Below are 14,843 nucleotides of genomic sequence, written 5' to 3'. Positions count from 1 at the left end.
TCCTGATACATACAAGATATTCTGAAAATACTACTGCCTACTGATGAAAAACCTCCTGAAACACAAATGACTACCTGAAAATATTACTATACCTCCCGATACACAGATGACCTCTTGAAAATACACAGTTTCCTGATAAATGTGTTCTTGAAACTATAATCGACTTCGGCGTCTCCTACTACCGCTTTCTAAAAATGAAGAGGTAAAAATAAGAGGGCCATGAAAGACTGAATTACTGTAGTTTCTACACAACCTCCTTGAACTTGTCCTGAAAGTCTGTAAACATTTGTGTTTAGATGGTTATGGTAGTATTACTATAATGAATAGCACTATCGACGTTCGACGTCTTCAAAAAGTAGTTCCCACAACCCTGTATTACTGTTAGTGTGTGTGAGCGACATCTTATAAGTTAAAAAATCTTAAATCTATATAATAGATTATTATAATAATAAATTGGTATCAAAGTGACTTAATTTCATGACTGAAAATGTATAAAAAAAATTGTAATATACAATGAATAAAAAACTAGTTTAGCTCTCTTCATAAAAAAACTACGTTAACATGAACACATCCCTCTACGTGGCACGTTCTTCCTTGGCACTTTGGCTTTTTTAAACTACTTGTCACAAGGCACTTTAAAAAATATTGGCACTTCGTTGACGTATGAGTAAGTCTGATGTTTTCGTATAATTGCACTGGTGAACACTTGTGCCAAAAAGAATTCGCTGACAAGAATACCTCTTCAATTGCACCAAATGTTTCGGTAAGTCTACTTCCATCTCGGTACGATGGAAGATTATCAACAATCGTTTAAGGAGTACTTAATTCCTCTCTTTTTTGCCAGCTGTCGGTCAGGAAATCAGATGGCACTTAAAAACGATTGTTGACAGTATAAAAATATGGAATATTTAACATGTTATGAGGAATTTTTTCCCTCCTGGTAATGGCACTTGATTGAGCCTAACGTCTGTAATCGGTTCCAAATGCCATGCCTTCGAGCTTAAGTTACCGTCGCGGTCACTTCGGAGCCTTGGGGAGGTGCCTCTTCATGTGCAGCGCCAGGTGGTCCGACCTCGCGAAGGATCTCTCGCAGACGGCGCATTTGAAGGGCTTGGCCCCCGTGTGCTTCCGGTAGTGGCGGGTCAGCTCGTCCGATCTCGCAAACCGCCATTCGCACTCGGGCCAGTGGCACTTGTACGGCTTCTCCCCTGAAACAGATAATAATCAACAGTTTAACAGCTGCAGCGTCTGGCACAGATGGAGATTGAAGGAGCTTCCTTATCCCAAATACTGCGAAAATATAAAGCCACGCAAGGCTTCTGTTGCGTGCCCAGGAACATCATTTGATAACCATTTCCGGTAAGAAAAGGGAAATTTCAAAAGTTTTGGACGATGCAAAAATTACATCATTGTAACATTAACTTATCTACGACGAAGTAAAACAAACTAAACAAAATTATATTGTAAATATTTCATCATCAATTGATACCATTTAGCACTATATGCACAGACACCAAGTGTAGTTTTTGTTTTATCGATATTAACTTGCAAAACTGACTGTACTTACTCGAACAAGCATGCATTCTTTACTAAATTTCGTACTCTGCTTCTTGAATACATTTAAAGCTCTACTTCAAAGGATATATTATATATTTATATAAGCACAAACTTTATAAGATCTTTGCATGGTTTTATTTAAGGAATTAGGCCAAACTTTTATTCAACTGTGTCAGAAACTGTGATCTTTTATTTTAGCGTTGCTAATTAATCAGATAAAACTGCCTTTAGATGAAGTGATCGTGAGGCCTGAATCTCAAGAAAAGTTAAGCAAGTTCCAAGATAATGGAAAGAATGTTACTGAATGACGATCAAGATGTGTAAACTTTTATTCAACTCTGTTAGAAACTCTGATTTTTTTATTTTAGTGTTGCTAATAATCAAACGAAACTGCCTTTAGATGAAGTGATCGTGAGGCCTGAATCTCAAGAGAACTTCAGTTGCAAGATAATGGAAAGGATGTTAATGAATGGCGATTAAGATGTGTAAACTTTTATTCAACTGTGTTAGAAACTGTGATTTTTTTTTTTTTAGTGTTGCTAAGAATCAGACGAAACTGCCTTTAGATGAAGTGATCGTGAGGCCTGAATCTCAAGAGAAGTTAAGCAAGTTACAAAATAATGGAAAGGATGTTACTGAATGGCGATCAAGATGTGTAAACTTTTATTTAACTGTGTTAGAAACTCTGATTTTTTTATTTTAGTGTTGCTAATAATCAAACGAAACTGCCTTTAAATGAAGTGATCGTGAGGCCTGAATATTAAGAGAAGTTAAACAAATTAAATGGTAATGGAAAGGATGTTACTGAATGGCGATCAAGATGTGTAAACTTTTATTCAACTGTGTTAGAAACTGTGATTTTTTATTTTAATGTTGCTAATAATCAAACGAAACTACCTTTAGATGAAGTGATCGTGAGGCCTGAATCTCAAGAGAACTTAAGTTGCAAGATAATGGAAAGGATGTTACTGAATGGGGATCAAGACGTGTAAACTTTTATTCAACTTTGTTAGAAACTGTAATCTTTTATTTTAGTGTTGCTAACTAATCAGAGGAAACTGCCTTTAAATGAAGTGATCGTGAGGCCTGAATCTTAAGAGAAGTTCAACAAATTGAAAGATAATGGAAAGGATGTTACTGAATGGCGATCAATATGTGTAAACTCTTATTCAACTGTGTTAGAAATTGTGATTTTTTTTTTTTTTATATTCTTGTGTTGCTAATCAGACGAAACTGCCTTTAGATGAAGTGATCGTGGGCCTGAATCTTAAGGGAAGTTAAACAAATTAAAAAGTAATGGAAAGGATGTTACTGAATAGCGATCAAGATGTGTAAACTTTTATCAAATTGTGGTACAATATTTTTGGAGTTTTACATAGTATTACAAATGCAGAAACGCCAAACGTTTCTCGGATACCATTCAACTAATGACACCAACTGACACTACTCATATAAAGCAGTATGTTTTGTAATAGCTGTAAAAAAATGAAAAAGAACGTGTCGTTTGCAGTAAAGCATATTATTTATACATTCTGTCTCGCAGAAAATGCCTGATACGTATAGAAATGTTGAGTAACATACAGACTGCACTAATCCACAGTGATTAATGCTTATGTCAACAGAATGCCGTATTTGCATTTTTCTTATGAGACGAGAATACAAATGTGTTGCTAAGCGACGGAAGATCTGCGGAATAGTGCTTTCACTTGCCTCACCAGGTCGTCAAGTACCGGAACTTACACCCTGCCGGAATTTGTCACGCTGCCTCGTAAATGTGTGTAGTTCCAAGAAACAGCGCTAAACATGCGGGTAAGGTTAGGTGAAAGATACGGATTTGGGATTTCGCTACTGCTTATGAAAGACTGGGCTATGGATTGACGTATTTACCATGCTTCATTTTTAAGATAACGTTGATCCAGCTGCAACATCCTGAGGTCATATTGAAGTGACGTCAAGTATGGGTTCATTAACTGAACTTCTTTTGACATTTAATATCACACTCCAGAGTTTGTAACAAATTCATCCGAACAACTTGTATTGATGGTCATAATGGAAAACCTCATAACTCATATAGTGTTGGTGATGGTGGTGTTATTGTTGTGTTAACATATATTGCAATGTTGCACCGTTGACTGTGGAACTCGTTGAAAGATGTTCGATGCCATCAAATGTCATAAATAAGGCTCGGATTTTTAGGTGCTAAAAATCGGAAAAATATTTATGCTTTATGTGCTAAAAATCGGGAGAATATGTGCCAAAAAAATAATTACAGTCTACATTAAAGACATTATTCACGTAATGGTTTTTTTTTAGTCAAGATTCCCCTACTTTCTTACTTTATATATAGATTATATTATTTATAGGCCTAAACACTTTTTTTCATTATGGATTCCTGGATAATAAACATCTCAGTTAAATGAGAATTTACTGTAGGCCTAGTATCGACCCATTGTAAAATGCAGGCGTAAACTTCGGAGACTCTTACAAGTACGGAATATAATCTAAGCTAACATAGCTTGCTGTTCAGGTTATATTATGTTTTTATTACAATATTTCTTTGCCCTCTTCCAAAATGAAACTGTAGCCAGCAGTTTCTTACTTGAATTAGTTCTTTTTGTCTAATAGGCGCAATTTAATTAGTTATATTTAAGATCGAAAGCATATAATCCGAATCTTTCGGGACCTGATTGAAGGCAAAACGCTTTCTCTGCTTTTATATATAGGAACACAACATAAATTTGGTATTTTGAGTTGTTTTTAAGAGTATTTAATATATTAACACACTACGTAAATACTTAGTGTTTTATATACAGTGAAACCTCTTATTTACGCATATCGAAGGGACGTAACAATCTTTTCGCATCTGGGAGATGTCCTTTATTGGGAGGGAGGGTCCCCAATCTAACAGTAAATTTATAATATACATTATATATCCCTTCACGCTTTAAATGAAATGCATTACTGTAGTTTAATTCTAAATACAGTATTCTACAGTAAATTCTTTGCAACTTTGAACTACAATAGATAAGGCCGAGAAAGGTAAATACAATACTGTGCCATGCAATTTTATTCTAGGTCTACAGTTACGCAGTACTGCAATTTACAGTTTTCAAATTAGCCTTTACGTTCAGGTGTCATGTCTCTCGAAACTGAAGAGCTGATTGAAGTGAAGGGAGTAATACTACTAACCCTATCATATGTCGAAAATAATTTCACGATCGGGGAAACTTGAATCCATCAGACAGGTTAAATTTTATGACTCTGTTTATCCGCCCGCTTCCAGCTAACAAGGGGTAGCAGGCTGGGCTAGTAGTAGCCTACGAGACCCTTATTTTCTTCTTTCATGTTATGGAATTTCTGTACAGTTCTCAAAACTAAATTTTCCATTTTTGTAATACATTAGCAGTCTTAATAATAAACCGTGTATAGTTTTTATACGAGACTTATGAAGAGTTGAGACAGAAAACGTTACTAATAAACCGTGAATAAGCTATGGACGTATAAACAGGCTGTAACTATACAATGGGAATTGCTTTGCAGTAGTTATATACACGAAACCCCTTGTTTAAGCGTTGTATATAGGAAAAAAAATGGCAGCCCCTCTAACAGCTGTTCGTATAGACTGTGATTTTATGATGATGTTTACCTTGTAACCACAGAAGAACAAACCAAAGATCATAGAATTATTAGAATAATATTGCTGTAGCTTGTACTCTTTGACCAAATTGTAGTGTAGTAATCGATTAGAGCCAGTTGTACTATCGATATTTAACACGTCACACTAGAGCACTCTACCGGATGCAGTAGAGAACCTCAGATATTCTATTACCTTTCGTAACGAAGTAATGACGAAACTATGACGTAGCTGTGTAGTCCACACCTGTGGAGTAACGGTCAGCGCGTCTGGCTGTAAAACCAGGTGGCCCGGGTTCGAATCCCGGTCGGGGCAAGTTACCTGGTTGAGGTTTTTTCGGGGGTTTTCCCTCAACCCAATACGAGCAAATGCTGGGTAACTTTCGGTGTTGGACCCCGGACTCATTTCACCGGCATTATCACCTTCATATCATTCAGACGCTAAATAACCTAGATGTTGATACAGCGTCGTAAAATAACCCAATAAAAAAATAATAAATAAAATAAAAACGTAGCTGTGTAACAGTTATACTGTTATACACGACGTATGTAGTGATTATTAGTAAGGAATTTACACACGACTTATAAACGAGCTATTCATTGTATAATACAGTTAAACGTCTGCATATAGAGTTTTTATTAGTAAGACCGTAGGTCTTAAAATTCAAGTTCTGTCCGCAGTCAGGAGGTAAAGCAAGCTTTAGGACTGTGAAACAGCTGTCTATGTCCGTGTCTGAGAGTGTCCGTAAACGAGAGTTAAATTTTCATTATTACTGTATTATTTCAGTTGGGACATAAAAATCTGTTCGTATTTGAGGAGAATCCGTATCTTTGGGGGTGTCCGTAAGAAAAGGTTTCACTATACTGGAAAACAAATGCACACGCAAAGCGCATCCCTCAAAGTACACGCGCGCTATCTGTTGGTGCTAGTTGAGGATATTTCTATTCGCCGACCTCGGATCCTCTGACCAACACAGCAACTGCCGAGGATGTACTGAAATTTGTGAACACCCGGTCGCCCTGCAGGGAATTTATAGTGGAGTCCTAGACAAACGACGTTCCGAGAATAGCCATAATGGAGTTGCATAAGGTATATATCCCATGTGTCATATTTACCAATGCGCTCGGGGCTGCTGTTATGTATCTCATCAGGATTCGCGCGCCGTCCCAACCGAAACGGATTTGCCTGTTGCTACGAGGAGGTCAACGTACAGAGTGCACCAGTAGCCATACCGCACGCAGGGGTCGCCAAACTGCACGGCCGTCTTGGCAAATTGCCCCCCTGCTAGACCCACGCAGGCTTAACGCAGTGGGTGTCCCCCTCTGGTGACCAGGCTGCGAGATACGGTACGCGATTGCATCAGAATCCCACTTCTCTTGCAGCAGTGATGCAATGACACATGAGAAATACTCTAGAACTTTTTATAATACTCTACATTGTTAATCATACTTATCCTAATTTCATCAGTTGAAATATAAGTATTGCTTATATGCATATATAACTGTAATTACGTACGTTGAATTGCAATTAAATAGCAAATTACGTTGTATTACTTATCAAAATCACGACCAGTTATTATGAAAAATTGAGAATCGTGTCACGGTAATCGCCATGGGTACGCTCAGTTACAAGGAAAACAAATTAGCTTTCCTCGGTCACCTCATTTAAGTTCACTTAGAATAAAATTTCTATATTACGTCAGTGTAGTGGTCTTTGTTCGTAATGGTGGAAATATTAACCTAAGTTAATAAGGCAATAACGACGCAACACAAGTATTGCAGAAGAAAATCCTGAACATGTAGGGTAGCACAAGTGATAAAGAAGATAATCTCATAATATTTAATGTACCGTAGCATAGGCCTAAGTGGTACATAACACAATCCTTAACTTACTATACAGAAAAATTTTCAGTAGAACAGACAATCCTGAACATCCATGGAAACATTTTGCTAATAATTGTAACATAAGATACAATATATACAGAAAAAACTTTAGCTCACCCCTGCAAGAGTAGAACTCGTGCTCAGGGGCGGATTCCTGAATTGAAATTAATAAATATATAATACAATTTGTTTCATGTCTACTACACAATAGGAATATATAAATTTAAATTTTTCAATTTTTATAAAATCCATACATAACTTTTTAAGTTTAATACTAGAACTATTAAAATCGACAAGATTAGGATATTTAAATATAAATTTGTTATATATTCTTGGGCCTAAATTACTGCTGGTAAAGGTAAAGGTAAAGGTATCCCCGTAACATGCCATGAAGGCACTTGAGGGGCATGGAGGTAGAGCCCCATGGTTTCCATGACCTCGGCAATAGAATGAGGTGGTGTGGTCGGCACCACGCTCTGACCGCCTTTTACCCCCGGTACTCAATTTTATAGGTGGCTGAGTGAACCTCGGGGCCGTTCGCCTGAATTACTACTATGATTAAATACTGTAGCAGTGTTGCATTTTGGTTCAAACAATCTTAAAGAATTCATGCCATTTGTTTCATAACTATGAGAATACAATTCAAAGTTATTTCGGTTTTTATGTATGAATTTTATTAATACAATATAATAAATTTGTCTTATGTTAAGAACATTAAATTCTAAAAACAATTTTTGAGATGCAAAATCAATAGGTTTATGAAGACATATTTTAATTATTTTCTTCTGTAATAAATAAAGTGGATTAAAACTGGATAAAATAGACTAACGTGAATAGTAGACACAACGTAAGTGATACAGACTGGTTAACGTCTCGTGTAACGTGATACAGAGCATGATCCTGAACATTTATGGTCTCACAAATGAAACAAAATACTTAACATTTTTGCAACGATGTAGAAAACATGTATTTGATCCCAAACAGCTGTGACGATATAAAAGAAACACCTGACGTTTGTGATACAAAATGAAATACAGAATATCTGTGGTAACATAAGTGAAAGAGAAAACCGAATATCTGATATACAGGGTGTTTCAAAAATACGGGGCATAATTTCAGGTATGTATTTCCCACATGTAGACAATCAAAATAGTTCATTACAACATGTGTCCGGAAATGCTTTATTTCCGAGTTATGGCCTTCACAACATTGAAATTCACCGAAACGTTTTTCTTTCCGCAGGTCGTTGCCGTCAAAGGAGACATTAAGAAGGCACTCTGACAGTTCATTCCGAGGCGAAGATTACATTCAGTGTTGTGTAGGCGTTAGACTGTGCGACATGTATTCAAATCAAGAGCTGGCAGAGATACACTTCATGTACGGTAAGGCGGACGGCAATGCTGCGCTGGCTCGTCGTTTGTATGAGGAGAGGTACCCATAGCGATAATGTTCAGATCGGAAGACATTTGTACATCTCCATTACTGTCTGTGCGAGTATGGAAAATTTAACTCTCCTGGTTTGGGAAGGAGACGACCAAGATCTACAACTCCAGAAGTACAGGAGGAGATTCTGGAGGCTGTGAACATGACTCCTTCTATCAGCACACGAAGGGTAGCGTTGCAAGTCAATGTTCCTCATACGACTGTCTGGAGACTGTTGGAATCCCTTCGGAATCGAACTGTGGCATGTTCTGAGGACATACGCAATACTCCTGGAGTTTGGGATCGTGTTCGCAGGTCAATGAGACATCGATGTGAGGTCTGTATTCAAGCAGGAGGTGGACATTTTGAACATCTTCTGTAATGACAACGACCTGCGGAAAGAAAAACGTTCCGGTGAATTTCAATGTTGTGAAGGCCATAACTAGGAAATGAAGCATTTCCGGACACATGTTGTAATGAACTATTCTGATTGTCTACATGTGGGAAATACATACCTGAAATTATGCCCCGTATTTTTGAAACACCCTGTATATAAGATGATACAGTATGAGATCCTGAACATCTATGGCAGCATAAGTGAAACAGTACTGAACATCTTATAGCGCGATATAGAATGAAATATAGACGATTCCACGCTGATGATGGAACTTGTGAAACAGAAATCGCTCGTCTATGTCGAAGCTACGTGTAATTAGCTCGAAGGTATGATAACTATAATAAATAGTAGATTTTAGCGACTAAAAATAAGAAATATAGCACCTTCAATGTTACAATTTAGCATTTTGTAGCTTTTTTTTAATGGAACATTTTTATAGAAAGTTTGGTGGTATAAATTCAATGTCATCGATGTGTTAATTTTCTAAATTTTTCAGCTTAAATTCTTGAAAATAATAAAAAAGTAAAGAAACATGTTGTCGTTCTGCAGAAATCACAAAGTCCAAAATTGTCGTTTTGAGTTACAGCGATTTTAACTTGAAAACTTTTTAATTCTCTCACATAACAGCTTTTGTAACTAAGCAACTAATTGAATAGAAAAAAAATTGTAGTTAGACGGCAACTCCTAACGGTCAGTAAAGTCGTTTGTGTATATAGACATAATATATAGGTCATGTTACATGTTTAGCCATTGAATGAGCAGGCAGTATAAGCAGCCATCGGATGCATGGGTGCGTTCGAGCAGGCGGTGGATATGACATATGGTGATGTCTAGAACTAGAATTTTGATGAAATTGCATCTTTTTTCTAGTATTGCTGCTTTAGTATTTATATGTTATGTGATAAACTGAGTGTTTTGAGACATATTTGTTAGGGCATTTTTTTTTTGCATTTTTTGCCTGTTTCAACTCATAAGAGCAGCTTTTGTTTTATTCGGTAATTTTTACGTATTTTAATTTAATTTTGGCCATAAATCTCCATTTATTAATATAAAATAATGTTTATTTCCTTTGATATTTTCTTTACATATTTTGTCCATTAATAACCATTATTTTGTATGATATTTTAATCGTTTTTCTACACAAATATTGCCATTTTAACGTAGTAGAATCAGTCCAACCACCCCTTCAATATAGACTTCTCTATACCTGCTAATTCCGGATAAGAGTGGCCTTGTGGTAGACTGCATGGAAACTAAAAGTAAAGTAAATCTATGGTGCTACAGCCCATGAAGGGCCAAGACCGACCAGCTGACTGCTGGCTGACCTTACGTCCACATGCCGAAGCAGAGGTGAACGATCATACATGAAAACTACATCAGGTAAAACAATTAATTAAAGTGTACTACTTAGAAAAAAATTATGTAAAATTTAATTCAATTATTAGTCTAAATATTAAGTAGTACAAAACCTCTTTTCGTACCAAGCCAATTATGTAAGATCAATTTTTAGGGCATTTTAAGGGCATTTTTGAAAGATTTTTAGGTCATAAATGCATTGTTTATAGGACATTTTTTCATAATTTATATATCATCAAAATCCTAGCCCTAGTGATGTCGAAACAAGGAGTAGGCCAAAAGGGAAAAATCAAAAGGAGAGGAGTTCGATTTGATCCTGTGGATGGTGTCCCGTCGTAGCTCAGTGGCAGAGCTCTCAGTGCGTAGAATTGAGGGGTCTTGGATTCGATCCTCAGAGCTGGATCGAATTTTTCTTCATTATCAATAACCATTACAGGAAATTCTGTAGGGTCAATCATTAGTCATATAGTTTACTGATTTGGGTAAATTCCGCATTTATCGTGATTGCTATAATCTATAATCTGTAATCATACCAACTAGATGATCCAAAATGTCCCAAGGCAACGATAAATATTCCTGACCCGATCAAGAGGCTGCACATGCGTAGTGCGACCCCTGTGACGTGTCGCTTGTAAACTGCGTCACGACCTGACGACACGTGTACAGACATGAAACGTGACGACGTGGACATGCTGCTGCGTGTGTGCGTGCGAATGTGTGACTGAATGTTTAGGAAGGTCCTTACCACGCCGAAATCCTCGACAGGAATGCGGCGGTGTTTTGTATGCAGGGGGAGGCCGGGAGCCGATGTCCGCTGTAAATAACCGACAGCGTGGAATTCGATGCCTTTGTGTCCCGGATCAGCAACATCGTCACTGGCGCCTTACGGGTTAATAGACAAGTATAGATGACCAGTTTCCGGGACAAAATGTAACATAATGTGTTATGTAAGCTGTTTTTCGTATTGGTGGTCAGAATGATGAATAGGTGCGAGGGGAGGGGATGTTTAGCCTTTAAAATTGGATCTCCAGGCCGGTCTCGGTTTTAGACTCTGCCATTATTATTATTATTATTATTATTATTATTATTATTATTATTATTATTATTATATTAGGGCCACCGGCGTAATTCAAGTAGATCCGGAACTTTTCTCCTCAGACGTGGGTTCGATACCCACATTGAGCGTGATTATCTAGTTCTTTCTTCCCCTGAAAATTTTCTCTAACTTTAAGACGAATGTAAGGTAACCACATGACGAATCCTAGGCCTCATTAGCTAAATACCATCTCGATATCACTAATGCAGCGGTTACCAGAACTCGAACGGCAGTGATTACACGCGAGAAATAGTCTATGAAGCAAGGAGACTGAGGAGAGGTACATGACATGAAAACTACAACCAGGGATGTTCGTGCACTAACATTGAGTTCTTCATCAACCCGCGAATAAAAATCGCAAGCTTTGCTGTACCAGTAATGTCACTACTGTCACCAAGAGCCAATAAACAATATACGCTATACAATTTTTTTTTTATTCCTCATGAATACAATCTCCTGAATTCTCTTCTGGATATTTAGTCGATAAATGCGCATTTTTTCAAAATTAATTAACAACTTTCATTGGACAAATTATTTTAGCCACCTTGATCATTACGCTTTTAAAAAACTCTCCTCCGTTGGAACGCTTAAAAGAACGAGCTGTTTCATTCACCACTAGATAGCTGGCTTTCTTACATTTTATTTATGTCATCTTTCTTTTCATCACGATGATTTATGGCTGATTTCAGTTCTTGGAGTTAATAGCTGGTTTCAATACTACACTAACACGCAATATTCAATCAGTTTCTCTATATTATTATTATTATTATTATTATTATTATTATTATTATTATTATTATTATTATCATCATCATCATCATCATCATCACTACTGCTACTTCAGATACTGATAATGCTATCAGTATTATTACTCGTAGTATTACCATTATTATTATTATTATTATTATTATTATTATTATACCAATAACTAGTAAGCAATTGATAATAATCATCAAAAGATTAAAAAAATTAAAAGGGAGATATAGCGTAGTCTAGTAATTATTTTATCCTTCAAGGGAAGATGTAGGCCTATATATTCAGGCACGTATACAAGAATTATGGTAACACTTGCTGATAAATAATAATAATAATAATAATAATAATAATAATAATAATACCTGTTATGCCTTGTGTATTCAGCGCAATGCCCTGTAATGTCGCTTCTATATATAATACTACTAATTGAACCGTTGAGCAAAGCAACATATTACATTTTCTCCGACAGAACAGCGAATAAATTCCTCTCCCCATTCTGTACGAAACCTTCTGTTCCTGCTCGTAGAGATAGAGGATTTGTAGAGCGACATGGTACCGACACTGCTTACCTTCAGTACGTGAGCGAGACAGAGAGCAACGTACAGGAAACTCCCCTTACCAGTATGAATGTCTTTGATTACACGATGTAATCACGATACCCAGTTTGGTCACCGCTGCACTAATGTCATCGACGTTAAATAACCTAGTAATTGATACAGCGTCGCTAAATAGCTGACTAAAAATATACACCTGTCAGTACCTACAAGGCCACCGGCGTAGCTCAGTTGGCTAAGCTGCTTGCCTGCCGATCCGGAGTTTCGCTCGGGCGCGGGTCCGATTCCCCCTTGGTCTGATTACGTGGTTGGGTTTTTTCGAGGTTTTTCCCAACCATAAGGCAAATGTCAGGTAATCTATGGCGAATCCTGGGTCTCATCTCGCCAAATATCATCTCGCTATTACCAATTCCATCGACGCTAAATAACCTTGTAGTTGATACAGCGTCGTTAAATAACCAAGTAAAAAAAGTACCTACAGTAGGTACATTCCAAGAAGAGTCAGTAACCGTCTGTAATCACCGTGAGCATGCACAGTACAGAAAAGGCGTTCCAACACACTCCAAACCAGTTCTAAACCGGAAACATGTACTACTTCAGTAGGACGTTCCAACTAACTTTTGACATGGGTCCGGAAGTAGCCAGCGGATTGAGACATGTACTGGTGTGTGTGTGTGTGTGTGTGTGTGTGTGTGTGTGTGTGTGTGTGTGTGTGTGTGTGTGTGTGTGTGTGTGTCTCGAACATGCCCTCACCAACGTCTCCTGGATAATGAAGAAAGACATGATCGACTGTTCACATCAGTGAGGCTAAGATGGAAAGCAACAATGCAGACGAATAATAAAACTAGAGATTTAATTTAAATTTTCGCCGCCAAAAAGAAAGAGAATGGAAATTATTTGGGTATTGAAATAGTTAATCACATTTTCAACGTGAAACTTTGATTAAAATTATAATAAATAAAATACATAAATAAATAATTAAAAAAAAAAGTTTTCTTTTTAGATGAAATATTATCCCAGTACACGACATCGAATTGAGGACCGTTTTTTCAAAACTTGCTAACTGCGAAATTTGCAAAATTGAGATTTTGATGGATTCGTCAACAGTCTCTACATGATGTTCAAAGCGTCTTAGTAAAATTAGGTTATTTCTCTTCATTGTAGTATGTCAAAGTGTGGTTGTTTTTTCAAAACTTGCTTTCTGCTATAAGTGAGATTTATAGCAAAACTTTCTTACTATAGTGTTTTGTCTCTCCTGTAAAATTTAGTTTTTTTCTCTTAGCAAGTTTTGCATTAACGGTCCTCAATTAGCGGAATTCTTACCTTCCATATTTTTTTGTTATCTTCTTATAGAAAATTATCGAAATTCTGTTTTCTGCAATTTGAATTAGCAGCCCGTTCTTAGCAAAGATGATCACCAAAGCTCGGAACTTGGGGACTTGTGTTTCATGTGCACGAGTAAGGTTACAGGTACAACGTACACACAGCTCACGCTGCAAGTGCTCAGGGACAGTCGTGTGTACTAAGAAGTGGTCACATCGAATGAGAGGAAGACGGACGAGGAAACTGTGGCATGTCGAAGACAATGACATTCAGAGAATTACAGATAAACGGTCTGTTTGAGGAATTAGAAAATACGTGTTATTCGAATGCACATTATACAAGTTTCAAAATACATTTTTGTAAACTTTAGGTACAGAATTTCGTGGAGGAATTCGAAGGAGATACATTATTTTCTTCGAATGGAGAGTTTATATTTTGTAAGTTGTGCTACACACAAACTAAAGGCTGGAAACCGGCATTCATTGAAAGACATTGCAGTCCCTTAAATTAGTGGAAAATTTGTCCATAGCCATGGATCAAGTAGCAGAGGAACCTACGTAGAACAAATTGAAAACTATTTTTGAGAAAAATTTAGGATATACTTATCTTTCTCACATACGAGATCAGCTAGCAATTGCTCAAAATCAAACAGAAAACAGTGACAGTGAAAACATTCAGTATTTTAAGTTTACTCTCGTCACTTCATGTGACTTGGAAATAAGTTTTTCTTGTTTCATATCAGCGAAGAAGTTATGGGTTTGAAAATATTGGAATGTACGTAGTCTGAAGCAGTAATTAGGAGAGGGAGAGACCGATTTATTAGCGAAGTGATATCTCCATATTTCTATTACATGTATTCGCGGGG

The 14,843-nt window shown here is 36.9% G+C and overlaps 1 protein-coding gene across 1 annotated transcript in view; it reads right to left on the bottom strand.

Annotated features, from left to right (window-relative positions):
• Nucleotides 1-460: 460 nt before the first annotated feature.
• LOC138713204 (dendritic arbor reduction protein 1-like) overlaps nucleotides 461-14,843 on the bottom strand; it is a 528,115-nt gene continuing 513,732 nt past the window's right edge. Inside the window, exon 4 of the mRNA XM_069845107.1 lies at nucleotides 461-1,208. Within this exon, the coding sequence (XP_069701208.1) occupies nucleotides 1,018-1,208 (191 nt within the window). The 3' untranslated portion in view covers nucleotides 461-1,017. The remainder of the gene's footprint in view (nucleotides 1,209-14,843) is intronic.

Source organism: Periplaneta americana, chromosome 14 (genome assembly GCF_040183065.1).
Source record: "Periplaneta americana isolate PAMFEO1 chromosome 14, P.americana_PAMFEO1_priV1, whole genome shotgun sequence".
In the NCBI taxonomy this organism is placed as follows: domain Eukaryota; kingdom Metazoa; phylum Arthropoda; class Insecta; order Blattodea; family Blattidae; genus Periplaneta; species Periplaneta americana.
This window is presented reverse-complemented; position numbering and strand designations above follow the sequence as displayed.